Raw genomic sequence first — 19,202 nt, 5'->3', positions numbered from 1 at the left:
ATTGGAGTCAAGTACATCCACACAAGGGAGGTTCAAACTCACAACCTTAGTGGTGACTTGCTAGTGATTACAGAAGTAGAACTACTTAGACCACTTTGACACCACTGCCACAAAGATGATAAAGACAACAGGTGTTTAAACTGTTGTTACTTTAAAGATATAATATGATATTACTATTTAATTGGAGCTGATTCTCTGATGGTATGCACAACAATGAGCTGAAGGTATGGTGACTCTGTACTCTTTGATACTGGTAAAGGTAATGTCTCTATAGCACAGACAAGCTCTGACTCAGATATATCACTGATAGGCTGATCGTCACTGAATGTACATTTAAATCCATCCTCTTGAATCTGACATAGGACAAGCTGAAATATAACATAGGCTCATACATTCACTGTTATCAGTTTAATGAACATCTGCAGCTCAATATACAAAATGTGTTTTTTCTTTAAGTTTTTACAAAGCGTCTGCAGGTTCCCACTTTTTTTTTTTTATCAGACTGAGTAAATTCTGTCTGAATACATTTTTTTTGTTCAATTGATGTTGTTGATTTTAATATTCAACATGTTCAAGTATCTTATAACCTGAAGAGATCTAAATATTCTTAAAAATTAAATTATTCTGATATGCAAAATAGAGGCCAATCAAAAGGTGTAAAAAAAACTGTGAAGGTAATGCCATCCAATTTTGAACTTGATCTGTGTTTTGTGGTAATAAGTTAAGCATTGTGTATAAGTATATGAATATATGAGACGGACAGACAAAGGTAACACTTATAATTGAATGCCGTCCCCTCCATCACAGGGGCATAAAAATAGAATTGAAGATTGAGACTTCCATTCCTGTCTGTTTTTTAAATGTATTCATGAATGCATATATGAGAAAGGTTATAAGTTATAATTTGTGTTTAAATTGTAAGATTATATCTTGTAAAATTTCTTGATATAATATGAATAATGTTTCAATGAACAGAAATGGATGTGTATATAAATGTGGGATAAAAAGTATTACACACCTGTGAAACTGCTATCTGTGTATTTTCTGCTACAGTTTCTCTCAGTTCTCTGACAGTATCTTGATAATCAATTTCTACACCAACTTTAATTTGTTTTGGGTCTCCATCCAGATAGACAATTGTCACAAATACTGGTCTTTTAGTTTTGTGAGGCAAGGGCAGAGACAAGCAGAGGTAACTCTCAAATGTGTTGCTCTGTTTACTACAGTTAGCACACTGTAATGATGATCTATAAATAGCCTGGAACATGTTGTACATATAACATCCATGACTGTTGGCAAGGACTTCCTCAGCAAGGGATTCATCTGAAGAATCTTTTCCCTGTAATAAAAAAATAGATAAAATAAATGTACATTTTACATGTGTGTGTGTGAAAAATAATAAAAAATATATTGGTATGTACATAATCTATTTTTTTTAGTTGATTTAATCGTTTATCAAGCACCTGCATTGGAATGTTCAAAGTAAAATGAAACCAATAGGGCTCCTGACACATAACAACTAAGTTGAATGGTTGTGTTGCATACCTTTTTGTGGTTACTCACTTATAGCTTATAATTACAACATGCTCTTCAAATTATAATGTCATGCAGTCATGTACATTTATATAGTTACATGTACAATGTACATTGCAGATTTTGAATGTCAATGATAAAATTTGAACAACATATGAACAACTACATTTGTATTTACATGTACATTCAGCATAGCCATACATTTTAGATTTTTAGTACAATGTAGTACATGTATATGTACCAATAAGTGGTTCAGGTTTGACCTCTGTAGGAAACAGTATATTAAAATGAAAACAAATAAAAAGTCTTTTATTTATCAAGTAAAATAAAACAAAAATTTCATAAATAAGATTTTATTTAAAATAATTTTAATTTTACTTTGTAAATTTGCTGTACAAACAAATACCTTTATAAATGATCACAGGGGTGTGGAAATGCTATGCCCGACTCGTACATTTGAACAACCGGACAAGTAATTATTTTTGTCTTGGTTGCCCGTGGACAAGTAAAAAAATATACAAGACAAAGTTCAAATCCAACAAAAACATAAAATTAATTTCAAAACGTAGTAAGATGTTTAATTTATGTAAAAGAAACCAATGTTCAGCAAGTAAAAACATCAAGGTTCATGACGATATATTACATGATACCGGAAATAGATCGATTACCAAAATAAATAAAAATAAGTATGCGAACCCGAGTCGCGTAACATTGCATTGGCTTTGTCCATTGACCCGGGATCGTCGATTAGGTTTTATCCATCATTTACCAAAAGTGTCATTTCTTTAAATTTTGTATCGAGATTCAGATTGATAAATACTTAATAAAAAGGTGGGCAAGCAAGACGAATAGAGTCATGTGTCGAGAAGAAAACCTTAAATGCAAATGGAGGACACAGAGTATTTAAAAAAAAAAAAACGGAAGCGAGAATTTCAGACATCGTGGATATCAGATTGCCCCTGGCTATCTATGGAAATTCGGAAAATAAATAAAGTTTTTGTCTTATTTGTAGATAAAAGGTCAACATTATTTGTTGTCAAAGTGGAAAATAGAAGGGACGCTTCAATTGCCCATCAAGACAATAATAAATAATCAAGAAAAAAACAAGTGTGTCAGTTGAGAGAAACACCACAAAATCAATAGTTTATCTATTATTTAGTCAGTCAGGGGTACTACTTGTACAAGTGTATTTTATTTACTTGAAGAAGTGAAAAAAAATATACACATGTAAGTAAATAAATAATGTTTGAATAATCTCCCCTTAATTTTATGAAAAATTTACTTGTACAAGTAAATTTTTCTTACAATCCCACAAAAATCCTCAAGTTTTGAGATGTAAAATCATGCCTTTAATGATTTTTCACAGGTTTGCTCAAATTTTTTCATTAAAGTTCAATGTTTCATCTCAATAATTCATCAAAGAAATTAATTGAGCAAAGATCTTGTATATTTGCGCAAGGCAATCAAAAATTGCTCCTTTGGGGCTTGTAAATGAGCAGTGTTAAGAAGATAACCGACAAATGTGACTTTCATTGTCCATGAAATTACACTTAAATGATTAGTAAAGACATCTGCAAAGGGTAGACAATTTAAAATTCTATTAGAGCAAAGAAATCTTCAGAATTCAAGAAAAGAAGAAAGGATGATTTTTTTACCTAGATACAAGTAAAAAAAATCTGAATGCGAAAGGGACATAACTCAGCCAATATTTTTTTAACCTATACAAGTAAATAAAATTCACTTGTATAAGTATCCTACAAATTTACTTATATGTGTATATTTTTTTTTACTTCTTCAAGTAAATAAAATACACTTGTACAAGTAGTACCCCTGACTGTTAGTTTACATTTCTACAATCACTGTCCTCAAATTTAGTATATGTACCTACTGGATACAATTTTTATTCAAAAACTGCTGCAAAATTGTCCTTTACATGTTATTTCATTGGTTGGTTTGCTGTTCGGTTTCTGTCCCATTGATGTTAACCCATTTCCTACTTTCCTATTTTTTTTACACATATAAACAAATAGATTTCATTTGTTTGTGATGCACAACAGTGCTAAGTAAGAATCATATATTAGCTAACAAGAAATACTTCAATATTTATTGGGATCATCAGGGCAAGTAAAAAAAATTCCGGACAAGTAAAATTTTAGGTTTCACTTGCCCGGGGACAAGTGCTCACAACAAATATTTCCACACCCCTGAAATTTAATCTAGTTGTCATCAAAATGTGTGTTGAACATAATTATATGCAAAAAAAAACTTTAAATGAAGATAGACAAGAGGCTGTCACTCTGACAGCAAACCTGATTTTCCTACAGAGGTCAAACCTGAACAGTTGAGCAAGTATGGACACGACAATTCAGCTTTGAACAGCCCTGAATTTGGATTGTGATTGAATATTCAGTCAGAGCTCAGACATAGATAAGTCTTATTCTGCTTTTGACTTATAGAGGTCTAAATTTGTAAGTTATAGGATTTGTCTCCCTTTAATGTAAGACGAAATACGACTTGAATAAGTCCAATATTGTTAAACAAGAAATAATTGACCAGAATCAAAAAGTTGCAAATATCGACTCCTACAAGTCGATGAGTGATCAAAATTGGTTAACTTCAAGACCCACGCATATTTATAAGGAGGTCATGCATCTAAATCAAATAATGACAATATTGAAAGCCAATACTTTGTCTTCTATAGAAAAATATGAATGAGAGTCTAAAAAATCGGAGATAATGTTAATTAACCTTTCAATGCAACCACCTGGAATCACACTTAATGAGGTTAAACATCTGTGTTTAGTAAGGATGTGCAATAAGGTAATTAAATATAGATAGCTCAAGTCCTTGTGAACTCTCATACAGGTTTTTGCTGTCATTGGTGGTGTAGTTTGGCCACAAAATAACATTAAGTTTTTTCACCAACTTAAATAGACCTAAACAAGTCTGTCATTTTCTGACTTAGATAAGTCTAAAATTGAAACTACATTTTTATAATAAATACATGTTTTGACTTATTTAAGTCAAAAACAAAAATCGACTTGTTTATGTCTGAGCTCTGACTGATATTTGACACATCTTAGGTTTGTGACACAAAATGAAAGTGATCAAACTGAAATATTTGAAATTGAACCTTAAATGCTTTATCCAAAATCAAATTGTTACATGTAGATACATTTGTACATTATCAAAGTCTCAAGGACCCCCCCCAAAAAAATTGATATTTGATGAATTACTAAATTTCTGTTCAAAGGGAAATAACTCAAAATAATCAAGAGACCAAATAACATAGAATTTAATTATTTTAACAATTTCTGTTTAAACATGTTAAAGGGAAATAACTAAAATTCATATAATAAATACCCAATATAAAAAAATATTTAAAATTCAACTCAACAACAAGAAAAGCTTATATCATGAAAATTTAACTTGACCTTTTAAAATATTTAGTCACAAAAAACTTCATATATATCTATTAAATTTCAAAAGATTTCGTCAAAGGATTTTCATGTTTATGAACAGACACTGTTTGACAGGGACCCTTCGATCGTACATCCCTAAATCAATTACCCATTAATCTGGTTAATAAAAAACAATTTGAAATACATTTGTACATGTACATGTACATTCCATCTGCCCTGCAGCAAAATCAAAAATGGACATTTGATTGACTGCCATTTTAGTATGTACATTGTGTATACAGAAGTGAATAAATCACTGACTTATCAAAAATATCCAAAAAATGAACTGATTTAAAAAATTAAAATACATTTCGTGAATTTACTAAATTACATCAAATTAGTTGAATCTGAATTTCTAAATCATGTAAATTGAACAGGCATTTGGTATAATAATGGGTGTCTTGATCACATAAACAGTCACTTTTGTCTTGGGTTACATCATTCATGTATCATGTATTCTAATTCTAATAAAATATACACTAAAATGAAATTCAAAGTAAGATCCACATGTAAACAGTATGAAAGTAAACATGTCCAATGAAAATGCATACATTTTTGTACAATGTACATGTACATGTACATACTGCTAATGAAATGAAATGGTAAAGTAATATTACTATTATAAATGCCCAAATTTTGCCCTTCATTATAAAAATTATTATATTAAACATAAAAAGGATAAACATAATTGTGAAATGAACCTTGGTTGATTTATGCTTCTTCTTTGATGTTAATGCAAGCTCTTCATTAATGCTGTCTAGCAACCACAGAAGGAATTCTTGTGCATCGTGTTGAGCTGAACCTTTGTATTGACTGTTGTATTTTCCAACAGTACTCTTAAAAGTACTTGATATATCCGGAGAATAATTATTTGACCATAAACTTTCTAAAAGTGTCCCTAGTTGTTCAGTTAAATCACTTTTACTGTTGCTGAATTTTTTAGAAAATCCTCTAGTCTTCAAGTCATTTTTGTGTTGCTTTGCTGCAAAATACCCTGTTATAGCGTCAGTATTACTTAAGCATTGAAGAACTGCATTCATAAAACATGTATTGCCATGGTTTTGAATTCCAACTGTTCCTGGACACACCTTCCACGGCAAAGCTACAGTCATAGGTCTAGTAATAAGGGGTCTTGAAGTAGAATCTGGTGCACGCTTAATAGTTGCACCAGAATCTGTCTGTATGCCTTCATTGGAATGAGGGTTATAACCACCCCTTGCTCCATTCATATCCTGTCTCACATCAGTTGACGAATTACTATGAGCCGAACGACGAATACGATTGACCAACTTTTTAACGGACTTAAACAATGGTTTATTACGACGCTTATCCTTAGTCTGTAATGTAAAATAACCCTTTTCACTACTAATTATTTCCTCATCTGAGTTTATTTGATCAGAGAGACTGTTCCCAAAACTTCTACTAAAATTTCGGTGGTCTAGGGTCAAAGAATGGTTTCCAACATTTTGCACTACTTTTTCATCTAAAATATCACTTTCAGAGGAAGCTCTCTGTCTTCCTCCTGGAATATTTTCATTCATAATACACTAAATGAATACAGATTGTCAACAGACGCGAATGCGTCACATTAAAAACATTTGTTGTTGATTTCCTGTTCGCCATGATTGATTCGTCTGTAAATATTCTAAAATAAAAACTGATACGCCGAACGACTGTGATACGATTCCGGAATGATATTTTGGTTTGTGTTTGAGTCTGTGGTACTCTTTTTAAAGACGGAATCATTTGAAAGAGCATTTTAAAGGTCGTACTTGTTAAAAATATGGGCTTATGTCTAGTTTTCGAAATAACACATCTCAATAATTTCCCGCCAAAATGAGAAATTTACCTTTCGGATACCTGATGACTTTACCAATCATATCTCGATGGAGCAGAAGAGCCTCATGGAATATTAGGAGTAAATGTTGATATTCATTCTTTTGTCTTATGAAGAGTATATCATTTATTTGTCAAAACCATCCAGCTAAATCAAGAATTTGTATAGTTACAAATCCTTGGTCAAATATTTCCCTTGTCAGCCTTTACTATAGTAAACTGTAACTTTAGGATAAAAAGTATAATATTTATATACATACATTTAAGAGATAACTGTATTGTATTTTAAGCTTTAAGGACATCCATCGGTAGTTTTACTGTCGCAAATTTAGTTTACCTGGCGACGCGGAGCGGAGACAGGTAAACGGGTATTTGCGACAGTAAAACTACCGATGGACGTCGGCAAAAGCTTCAAATACAATACAGTTATCTCTATTCTAATGCAAAACAAGTTTATAATTACATTTTAATCATTATTTTATTGTAAAATCTTCATTAAAGAAAATTCCGCGAAAAGATGTTATCTTTTTTGGTCTCTACACTAGGTGACGTCATATGTATGCTTCCGGCGTCAAACATAAACACCGCTTCAGAATGTAATAAGGTTTGATAAAAAGAAGATTTTTGGGTGCAACATGCGAGTTTGTTTGCTTATTATTGTAGAAATTACATGTCAATACATTCTTCAATTCAAAATGTCGGCTCTCTTAGTTACAGACAAGGAGTCTTAGAGAATTTTACGCTAACTGTCAAAATCATTGATACAAAATAATTGCATTAGAATTGTATATATTGATATAATTAACATGAATAAACTATAGATACAAACACAGGGACTTGTCTCAGAAAAAAATAATTCTATCAATACCTTAATGAGGGAGCTAGGTCCTGATCCCGAAATCCCGGGATTAAAAACATGAAATCCTGAGGTCCCGAAATTCGAAAAAAAGAATTCCTGGAATCTGAACGTGTCAATCCCAAAATCCCAAGCTTAAAAAACACTCGATCCTGGAGTCCTGATAAAGGTCCTATCCCCTTCCTTTAATAATGAGTGGGATAGGAGGGGTCCTGATCCCGAAATCCCAGAGTTAAAAAACGCAAATCCTGAGGTCCTTAATTTAAATAAAGTAAATCCCTATGTCCTGAAAAAAGAATTCCCAGATCCCGAAAGGGTCAATCCCGAAATCATGAGCTTCAATACACCCAATCTCGGAGTTTGATCAAGGTCCTATCACCCCTTCTAAATATTACACTATCATGACTATTTTATACTGTACTCACTTTTTTTTTAAACGTCGGCCAGTTGTAAAAAATTTTATATGCTGATTTCTTGATTGTCAACCCCACTAAAACTTGTTATGCAGTAAATCTTAATTGAGGTTTCTGCACAATGTTGTATCACGCCTACTTTTGTTGTCAAAGTCGTCCATAGCAGGCCTACCAAAGTATGTCAATTGCAATGTTTTCGCAATTTTTTGTCTGCCAATGCCAGATTGGACTCACAGTAGTTAAATGATTAATTATAAAAATTATTTTAAAAGAATCTGTTAGTTTTTGTCTGAACAGAAAGTATCGCCCAGTTACTATAAAATTGTATAACGCATTAAAAAAACTATTTTTAGCCTAAAATTTTCCAATTACATCAATGTCGTTCAGACTCTATCTGGACTTTACGTATGAAATGAAATAAGATCAGATATAAACTCCTAAAAATATGATTTTTCCAAATATAACTTTATCAAGTGGGAATCACAAAATGGTCAAGAAAGGGCTTATTGCAAAAAGAAAGTGTCTGCTAAAATAAATTGGTATACATGTACATGAATAAGATCTACTAAAGTGGAAAATACTTTATCATAGTTTTTTGCACATATATCCTTTTCAATACTATGCAAACAACTGCTTAGAAAACAACATATATATTAAGAAGTGGTTATATGTATGACACATCAAGCCAGATTGGCTTGACTTCAGCACCACATATATGCTTTTTGTCTCTAATATTTAATTAACTGTGCATTTGTATTCAGATATCGCAGATCAAATTTATTCGTTCTTTGTGTAATCATACGTTTTTTGATTGAGTTAAGTCTGCTAATTGATATTTTATCGTATGTTTTTATATGTTGTGATGTTATGCTATTGTTTCAGGAAAAAGGGAGAAGGTTTGGGCCCATTAAAACGTTTAATCCCGCTGCAAATGTTTGCACCTGTCCTAAGTCAGGAATCTGATGTACAGTAGTTGTCGTTTGTTTATGTAATATATACGTGTTTCTCGTTTCTCGTTTTGTTTATATAGATTAGACCGTTGGTTTTCCCGTTTGAATGGTTTTACACTAGTAATTTTGGGCCCTTTATAGCTTGTTGTTCGGTGTGAGCCAAGGCTCCGTGTTGAAGGCCGTACTTTAACCTATAATGGTTTAATTTTTAAATTGTTATTTGGATGGAGAGTTGTCTCATTGGCACTCACACCACATCTTCCTATATCTATTTTGTAAAGTAGTTGGTTAAAGAATATAAATCATATTATATCTTTACTGTTTAATCATGGTACTTTACATCATCTTGTATTGCATTTTTTTTAGAGATAAATAATATAACCATGCCGCAACGTAAGATCATATGTAAATATGGACCTACAAACAGCTACATTGTCAGTTCACCAATAGGAGATGTGGAAATAATTAGCTGCCCAAAGGGACTGCACTCCGTAAAACAAGTTGGAGATACAGATGAATATTTTTCACCAGATACAGGGTTTGTTTACTTTAGTTTATGATAAGGAAAAGACCATTTAACTTTAATTATGTTTTTTTCCCGAAGAAAATAGTTTGATTGCTGTCTTGATGAAAAAATAAATACTCTGTTCAAGCAGAGGACAAAAAAAATTATTCTGAACCCAAATTTTTCCCATACCTTACCGTGATAAGTTTGAACAAAAAAATTTGATTGATAGCATTAACAAACTAATATATTATTGTTCTTGCTTTGCGTGAAAAAAATCAGACTTGTATCAGTGATTTTCATTATTCTTGTATTGCAGAGATGTTTTATGACCCTGACTATTCATGAGATTCTAGCATAGTCTGCAACTGGAATTTTTGGAGTTTTTTCGTCTCTGTTCTTTACTTTAAGTTTGCCTCAACCTAATGTTATGAAACTTAAACATATTAAGTATGACCACAAAACTCAGATCAAGTACAAATTTAGGAAGTGTCACTTTTACCATTCATCAGGCATGTCCCTTTGTAATAATAGCTTTATATGATTTGCAAGCAGGGGCATCATCTATATCCCATGACCACACTCCCCATTTATTTCATTGCAAATCATATATTTTATTCTCTATTAATTTTTGAGTTGGCAATGGGGATTATTGACTGCAGTTTCTAGAAAAGAGTATGCAGATTCAACTTATAATTATTCAGACACTTGCTGAATAGCAAAGAATTGTCAGAACCAAGTGACAATGTGCACATCCTATTTTTAGCTCACCTGGCCCAAAGGCGTCTGTCGTCGTCCGGCGTAACCTTTACAAAATTCTTCTCCTCTGAACCTACTAGGCCAAATAAAACCAAACTTGGCCACAATCATCATTCGGGTATCTTGTTTAAAAAATGTGTGGCGTGACCTGGTCAACCAACCAAGATGGCTTCCACGGCTAAAAATAGAACATAGGGATAAAATGCAGTTTTTGGCTTATAACTCAAAAACCAAAGCATTTAGAGCAAATCTGATAAGGGTTAAAAATGTTAATCAGGTCAAGATCTATCTGCCCTGAAATTTCAGATTAATCGGTCAATCGGTTGTTGGGTTGCTGCCCCTGAATTGGTAATTTTGAGGAAATTTTGCTGTTTTTGGTTATTATCTTGAATATTATTATAGATAAAGATAAACTGTAAACAGCAATAATGTTCAGCATTTAAGATCTACAAATAATTCAACATGACCAAAATGGTCAGTTGACCTGTTTAGGAGTTATTGCCCTTTTATAGTCAATTTTTAACCATTTTTCGTAAATTAAAGTAATCTTTTACAAAAATCTTCTCCTCTGAAACTACTGGGCCAAATTAATCCAAACTTGGCCACAATCATCTTTAGGGTATCTAGTTTAAAAAATGTGTGGCGTGACCTGGTCAACCAACCAAGATGGCCGCAACAGCTAAAAATAGAACATAGGGGTAAAATGCAGTTTTTGGCTTATAACTCAAAAACCAAAGCATTTTGAGGAAATCTTACATGGGATATAAATGTTTATCATATACTTAGACTCAATAACATATAATTTTTACCGTATGATAATAGCATTAAATTAACGTATATTCCATATTTTTCGAAATTGGTGCTTAGCGGGCTGATATGAAAAGTTTATCACATGGTTCGATTGTTATCACATACCTTTCCGTAACGTTATCACATGGCATTCCGTTGACACTCGGCAAGTTCTGGAAAAATACACCTCAATGTTACATTTTCAGTGAAAAATATTACAAAGTAGTGTACAAAACAATTATTTGAATACTGGAAAGTATATTATGTAAAATAATGATAATAAAAATTTAAAAAAAAAACAAACAAATTATTAAATAACTGCATTTCTTTTTATAATTTTCCCGGAAACATAATTTAGAAAGTTATTTTTTAAAAAGTTGACTTTTCTAAACAACGTTCATTTTTTTATGTATATTGTTAAATTTTGTTTTTGTCGATTCGTCCATATTAAAATGTTTTTTTTTCTGTCTGTTGGGGCATATGATAGAAAGATTTCATATCAAATGTATCAAATATTGGTTCCGACGTCCGTGAAATTTTTACTCTTAGAACTTCTTTTCGGGAACCACGTAAAAGTATCAATATATGGATCTGTTTGTTTTTCTCTACTGTTGAAGCATATGATAAAAAGATCATAACATGTCATTTTTCATATCGCATGTATTATCAGCCCTCGGTCAATATCAGCCCTCGAGCCATGCGGCTCTTCGGCTGATATTGTACCTAGGGCTGATAATACGTGCGATATGAAAAATGCCATGTAATAATCTGATATTATCAGGTCAAGATCTATCTGCCCTGAAATTTTCAGATGAATTGCTCAATCGGTTGTTGGGTTGCTTCCCCTGAATTGGTAATTTTGAGGAAATTTTGCTGTTTTTGGTTATTATCTTGAATATTATTATAGATAGAGATAAACTGTAAACAGCAATAATGTTCAGCAAAGTAAGATCTACAAATAAGTCAACATGACCAAAATGGTCAGTTGACCTGTTTAGGAGTTATTGCCCTTTATAGTCAATTTTTAACCATTTTTATACGACCGCAAATTTTGAAAAAATTTTCGTCGTATATTGCTATCACGTTGGCGTCGTCGTCGTCCGAATACTTTTAGTTTTCGCACTCTAACTTTAGTAAAAGTGAATAGAAATCTATGAAATTTTAACACAAGGTTTATGACCATAAAAGGAAGGCTGGTATTGATTTTGGGAGTTTTGGTCCCAACATTTTAGGAATTAGGGGCCAAAAAGGGCCCAAATAAGCATTTTCTTGGTTTTCGCACTATAACTTTAGTTTAAGTTAATAGAAATCTATGAAATTTTGACACAAGGTTTATGACCATAAAAGGAAGGCTGGTATTGATTTTGGGAGTTTTGGTTTCAACAGTTTAGGAATTAGGGGCCAAAAAAGGGCCCAAATAAGCATTATTCTTGGTTTTCGCACAATAACTTTAGTTAAAGTAAACAGAAATCAATGAAATTTAAACACAATGTTTATGACCACAAAAGGAAGGTTGGTATTGATTTTGGGAGTTTCGGTCCCAACAGTTTAGGAATAAGGGGCCAAAAAGGGACCCAAATAAGCATTTTTCTTGGTTTTCGCACCATAGCGTTAATATAAGTAAATAGAAATCTATGAAATTTAAACACAAGGTTTATGACTATAAAAGGAAGGTTGGTATTGATTTTGGGAGTTTTGGTCCCAACAGTTAAGGAAAAAGGGGCCCAAAGGGTCCAAAATTAAACTTTGTTTGATTTCATCAAAATTGAATAATTTGGGTTCTTTAATTTGCCAAATCTAACTGTGTATGTAGATTCTTAATTTTTGGTCCCGTTTTCAAATTGGTCTACATTAAGGTCCAAAGGGTCCAAAATTAAACTAAGTTTGATTTTAACAAAAATTGAAACCTTGGGGTTCTTTGATATGCTGAATCTAAAAATGTACTTAGATTTTTGATTATTGGCCCAGTTTTCAAGTTGGCCCAAATCGAGGTCCAAAATTAAACATTGTTTGATTTCATCAAAAATTGAATAATTGGGGTTCTTTGATATGCCAAATCTAACTGTGTATGTAGATTCTTAATTTTTGGTCTAGTTTTAAAATTGGTCTAAATTAAAGTGCAAAGGGTCCAAAATTAAACTAAGTTTGATTTTAACAAAAATTAAATTCTTGGGCCTCTTTGATATGCTGAATCTAAACATGTACTTAGATTTTTGATTATGGGCCCAATTTTCAAGTTGGTCCAAATCAGGATCTAAAATTATTATATTAAGTATTGTGCAATAGCAAGTCTTTTCAATTGCACAGTATTGTGCAATGGCAAGAAATATCTAATTTCACAATATTGTGAAATAGCAAATTTTTTTTTAATTAAGAGTTATCTTTCTTTGTCCAGTATAGTAAGCAAGAAATATCTGCAAGAATTTTTTTTAATTGGAGTTATCTTTCTTTGTCCAGAATCAACTTAAATCTTTGTTATATACAATATACAATGTATATTCACTTTTTACTACCAACTGATAAATTTAAATAATCTTTACCATTCAGTGATAACAAGCAGTTTTTTTTACATCTTAATATTTTATGATGTATTTAAATGAGTAGTAATTGTTGCAAACTCCATTAGAATATTTTAATTGAAATTAGTTTTGGAATAAGGGAAAGGGGGATGTGAATAAAAAATTGGGTTCAATTTTTCTCATTTGAAATTTCATAAATAAAAAGAAAATTTCGTCAAACATTTTTTGGAGAGGATTAATATTCAACAGCATAGTGAATTGCTCTAAGAGAAAACAAAAAAATTAAGTTCATTTGAATACATTCATTCTGTGTCAGAAACCTATGCTGTGTCAACTATTTAATCACAATCCAAATTTAGAGCGGAATCCAGCTTGAATGTTGTGTCCATACTTGCCCCAACCGTTCAGGGTTCAACCTCTGCGGTCGTATAAAGCTACGCCCTGCGGAGCATCTGGTTCGTAAATTAAAGTAATCTTTTACAAAAATCTTCTTCTCTGAAACTACTAGGCCAAATTAATCCAAACTTGGCCACAATCATCTTTGGGGTATCAATTTTTAAAAATGTGTGGCGTGACCTGGTCAACCAACTCAGATGGCCACCACGGCTAAAAATAGAACATAAGGGTAAAATGCAGTTTTTGGCTTATAACTCAAAAACCAAAGCATTTTGAGGAAATCTGACATTAAATGTTTATCAGGTCAAGATCTATCTGCCCTGAAATTTTCAGTTGAATCAGTTAACCCGTTGTTGGGTTGCTGCCCCTGAATTGGTAATTTTGAGGAAATTTTGCTGTTTTTGGTTATTATCTTGAATATTATTATAGATAGAGATAAACTGTAAACATCAATAATGTTCAGCAAAGTTAGATTTACAAATAAGTCAACATGACCGAAATGATCAGTTGACCCCTTTAGGAGTTATTGTCCTTTATAGTCAATTTTTAACCATTTTTCATAAATCTTAAGTAATCTTTTACAAAATCTCCACTAAAACTACTAGGCCACAATCATCTGTGGGGTATCTTGTTTGAAAAATGTGTCCGATGACCTGGCCATTCAACCAAGATGGCCGCCACTGCTAAAAATAGAACATAGGGATATAATGCAGTTTTTGGCTTATAACTATGAAACCAAAGCATTTAGAAGCAAATCTGACAAGAAGTGAAATTGTTAATCAAGTCAATATCTATCTGCCCTGAATTTTTCAGATGAATTGGACAACTGGTTGTTGGGTTGCTGCCCTCCAATTGGTAATTTTTAAAGAAATTTTGCCGTTTTTTGTTATCTTGAATACTATTATAGATAGCGATAAACTGTAAACAGCAATAATGTTCAGCAAAGTAAGATCTACAAATAAGTCAACATGACCTAAATGGTCAATTGACCCCTTAAGGAGTTATTGTCCTTTATAGTCAATTTTTAACAATTTTCATTAATTTGGTAAATTGCCCTTTATAGTCAATTTTTATCAATTTTCATTAATTTGGTAAATTTATTTTAATTTTTATACGACCGCAAATTTTGAAAAAATTTTCGTCGTATATTGCTATCACGTTGGCGTCGTCGTCGTCGTCGTCGTCCGAATACTTTTAGTTTTCGCACTCTAACTTTAGTAAAAGTGAATAGAAATCTATGAAATTTTAACACAAGGTTTATGACCATAAAAGGAAGGCTGGTATTGATTTTGGGAGTTTTGGTCCCAATATTTTAGGAATTAGGGGCCAAAAAGGGCCCAATTAAGCATTTTCTTGGTTTTCGCACTATAACTTTAGTTCAAGTTAATAGAAATCTATGAAATTTTGACACAAGGTTTATGACCACAAAAGAAAGGATGGGATTGATTTTGGGAGTTTTGGTTTCAACAGTTTAGGAATTAGGGACCAAAAAAGGGCCCAAATAAGCATTATTGGTTTTCGCACAATAACTTTAGTTAAAGTAAATAGAAATCAATGAAATTTAAACACAATGTTTATGACCACAAAAGGAAGGTTGGTATTGATTTTGGGAGTTTCGGTCCCCACAGTTTAGGAATTAGGGGCCAAAAAGGGACCCAAATAAGCATTTTTCTTGGTTTTCGCACCATAGCGTTAGTATAAGTAAATAGAAATCTATGAAATTTAAACACAAGGTTTATGACTATAAAAGGAAGGTTGGTATTGATTTTGGGAGTTTTGGTCCCAACAGTTAAGGAAAAAGGGGCCCAAAGGGTCCAAAATTAAACTTTGTTTGATTTCATCAAATTTGAATAATTGGGGTTCTTTAATATGCCAAAACTAACTGTGTATGTAGATTCTTAATTTTTGGTCCCGTTTTCAAATTGGTCTACATTAAGGTCCAAAGGGTCCAAAATTAAACTTAGTTTGATTTTAACAAAAATTGAAACCTTGGGGTTCTTTGATATGCTGAATCTAAAAATGTACTTAGATTTTTGATTATTGGCCCAGTTTTCAAGTTGGCCCAAATCGAGGTCCAAAATTAAACATTGTTTGATTTCATCAAAAATTGAATAATTGGGGTTCTTTGATATGCCAAATCTAACTGTGTATGTAGATTCTTAATTTTTGGTCCAGTTTTAAAATTGGTCTAAATTAAAGTGCAAAGGGTCCAAAATTAAACTAAGTTTGATTTTAACAAAAATCAAATTCTTGGGCCTCTTTGATATGCTGAATCTAAACATGTACTTAGATTTTTGATTATGGGCCCAGTTTTCAAGTTGGTCCAAATCAGGATCTAAAATTATAATATTAAGTATTGTGCAATAGCAAGTCTTTTCAATTGCACAGTATTGTGCAATGGCAAGAAATATCTTATTTCACAATATTGTGAAATAGCAAATTTTTTTTTAATTAAGAGTTATCTTTCTTTGTCCAGTAAAGTAAGCAAGAAATATCTGCAAGAATTTTTTTTAATTGGAGTTATCTTTCTTTGTCCAGAATCAACTTAAATCTTCGTTATATACAATATACAATGTATATTCACTTTTTACTACCAACTGATAAATTTAAATAATCTTTACCATTCAGTGATAACAAGCAGTTTTTTTACATCTTAATATTTTATGATGTATTTAAATGAGTAGTAATTGTTGCAAACTCCATTAGAATATCTTAATTGAAATTAGTTTTGGAATTAGGGAAAGGGGGATGTGATTAAAAAATTGGGTTCAATTTTTCTCATTTGAAATTTCATAAATAAAAAGAAAATTTTTTCAAACATTTTTTTGAGAGGATTAATATTCAACAGCATAGTGAATTGCTCTAAGAGAAAACAAAAATTTTAAGTTCATTTGAATACATTCATTCTGTGTCAGAAACCTATGCTGTGTCAACTATTTAATCACAATCCAAATTTAGAGCGGACTCCAGCTTGAATGTTGTGTCCATACTTGCCCCAACTGTTCAGGGTTCAACCTCTGCGGTCGTATAAAGCTACGCCCTGCAGAGCATCTGGTTATCAAATATAGTTCTCTGTTACTAATGGGCAAAGTTCATTATAGATATGATTGTAAGAAGCAAAATCGTTCAGTAAAGTAAGAACTTCAAACACATCACCATCACCAAAATACAATTTTGTCATGAATCCATTTGTGTCCTTTGTTTAATATGCATAGACCAAGGTGAGCGACACAGGCCTTTTAGAGCCTCTAGTTATTTTTTTATCCAATTTATTTCTTATAATATGTTACGAAAAGCAAAATATGCATGTCCCGGCGTTGTGCCATTTAAAAGTACTCAAAAGTGACATCCACTTCAAATACTTTAAATTCATAAATCCTTGTATGCATTTATTATTGATTTTTTTTAAGAATGGACAAAAATGCAAGATTGATAATGGCAATTTCAGGAAAATCTGCATACAGATTCATGTGAAAAAATATAAGTTCTTATTATTGTGATACTCACATAGTTGCATTATTCACATGTGAGAAAATGTGATTTCTTATTAAATATTGTGAGACCTGCACAGATGCCTTATTTGGATTAATAAAAACCTGGCAATGATTTTGGTAATTTTCAGTATATTTGCAGTTATATGGAAAAAAAATTGTATGAAATTGCTGCAACAGGCTAGATATTTCTTTGTGTTAATAGTATAGATAGAAGAAAAGATCTTTCATAAATTTATAAAAATCTGTCTTTTCAGAGTAAATGTTGATGTGAAATTCCAGTTATATAAAGACAATGGCTATACTTACAAGCCTGCCATACAGTGTGTTGAATGGTTACAGTTCTACTTTAAATCATCAGTGGATCAGCTTAAACTACCCCTCCTCTGTCAGTCCATTTTTACTGAAGGTTAGTATCCAGAAATTGTATAGAATTGGGATGTGTACATTTATACATAGGTTTTCACTAATAAATTTTTGGATTCTTTAATCTAATCATTATGATTTAACTCATTCTTATTAATGATAATTCTAGTTTAAAAAAAAAAAAACAAGCATTAGCTAATAATCATCAATATTAAAAACTTGAAAAAGTTTTAATGTTTTCATATTTTAATAAAATTGGTTATTGGTTCTTGTGATTTTCACATACTTTCCCTACTTCAGTTTAATGGCAACCACATCTTTTGAAATTGTTTTCTGATTTAGCTAATTTTAACACTAGTGAGGTCTTCTAAAATCATTTATCATCATTAACTGCAAGGTTTTCCTTATGAATAACTTAGATGGAAAAAAAAGGAAAAAGATAGATCACTATTTCATATGACTTTATCAAGGATCATAGATACAGTCACTTTTAAAATGGTAGGAATGAAGTTTCTTTTGGAAAAGGATAGTCTTATGTCTTGTATCCACCAATAGTTGTGTGTTTTATGTTAAACAATACAGCTATACAGCACAGTTTTTTTTTCTTTGAAATTAAGACACAAAGTCAATTTTGAGTTCATCACTGTGTTAAGTTTTTGACAGTATTAAAGAATAAATCTGTAATGATTTTATTGAATTCATCACTGTATTAAGTTTTTAAACCATAAAAGAATTAACCTGAAATGATTTTATAAAGATTTTCTGCTAAGATACAAAAAAAAAAGAAAAAAGTTGCTTTTGCTCAATGTAATATAACTACATTGATTTGGTGTCGCTTACCATGTTTCAAAGAAATGCTATTCAAATTGATCATACCTTTTGTTTTTTCACAGGTTCCTTTACCAGTACAGCACAGAAAGTTTTGACAGAAAAGGTTTTATATGGACAGACTATATCATACAAGAACTTGGCAGCTTTATGTGGGAATGAAAAAGCCTGTAGAGCTGTTGGCATGGCAATGAGGAATAATCCGATTTCTTTTATTGTTCCATGTCATCGTGTCATAACCCATAGTGGTCATCTTGGGAATTATAGTGGTGGACACAAGAATAAGATCAAACAATGGTTACTAACTCATGAAAATGCTATCCCTTGAATTCAGAAAAAGGAATGTCGTAAAGTTACTGATACCGCAACATATCATTATAAGCCAATGCTTGTATATATACAACTGCAAATGTATTTGGTATTATACAGGGCAGTTGTTAAAATATTGTAAATTCCATTTTGCATATTTATATATCTTACATTAAAAAATAATTAACAAA

General features: G+C 31.7%; 2 protein-coding genes across 6 annotated transcripts in view; one reads left to right on the top strand and one right to left on the bottom strand.

The window, feature by feature from the left end:
- The window catches only part of LOC134725461 (ubiquitin carboxyl-terminal hydrolase 43-like), a 21,865-nt gene extending 15,073 nt beyond the window's left edge, over positions 1-6,792 (bottom strand). For both annotated transcript variants that reach the window (XM_063589287.1, XM_063589289.1), the window contains exons 1-3: positions 5,696-6,792; positions 1,019-1,339; positions 175-368 (exon numbers count right to left, since the gene is read on the bottom strand). In XM_063589287.1, the coding sequence (XP_063445357.1) occupies positions 175-368; positions 1,019-1,339; positions 5,696-6,535 (1,355 nt within the window). In that variant the 5' untranslated portion in view covers positions 6,536-6,792. The remainder of the gene's footprint in view (positions 1-174; positions 369-1,018; positions 1,340-5,695) is intronic.
- LOC134725462 (methylated-DNA--protein-cysteine methyltransferase-like) lies at positions 6,639-19,202 on the top strand. 4 transcript variants are annotated; one of them, XM_063589291.1, is made up of 4 exons: positions 6,639-6,759; positions 9,416-9,587; positions 17,766-17,917; positions 18,768-19,202. In XM_063589291.1, exons 2-4 carry the CDS (start codon positions 9,433-9,435, stop codon positions 19,028-19,030), a joined length of 570 nt encoding a protein of 189 aa, XP_063445361.1. In that variant the 5' UTR covers positions 6,639-6,759; positions 9,416-9,432; the 3' UTR covers positions 19,031-19,202. The 4 variants fall into 4 exon arrangements, with proteins under 4 accessions (XP_063445361.1, XP_063445360.1, XP_063445363.1 ...); XM_063589290.1 differs by having other exon boundaries at positions 6,639-6,912; XM_063589293.1 differs by having other exon boundaries at positions 6,678-6,696.

The sequence above is a fragment of the Mytilus trossulus genome, chromosome 7 (genome assembly GCF_036588685.1).
Source record: "Mytilus trossulus isolate FHL-02 chromosome 7, PNRI_Mtr1.1.1.hap1, whole genome shotgun sequence".
Classification (NCBI taxonomy): Eukaryota; Metazoa; Mollusca; class Bivalvia; order Mytilida; family Mytilidae; genus Mytilus; species Mytilus trossulus.
Note: the sequence above shows the minus strand (reverse complement) of the source record. Positions and strands in the feature narration are given on the sequence as shown.

Coding starts and splice junctions, on each gene's coding strand:
- LOC134725462 (XM_063589290.1), top strand. CDS start 6,831: ATGAGAAATTTACCTTTCGGATACCTGATGACTTTACCAATCATATCT. Junction 9,588..17,765: donor TATTTTTCACCAGATACAGG/GTTTGTTTACTT, acceptor CTGTCTTTTCAG/AGTAAATGTTGATGTGAAAT. Junction 17,918..18,767: donor TCAGTCCATTTTTACTGAAG/GTTAGTATCCAG, acceptor GTTTTTTCACAG/GTTCCTTTACCAGTACAGCA.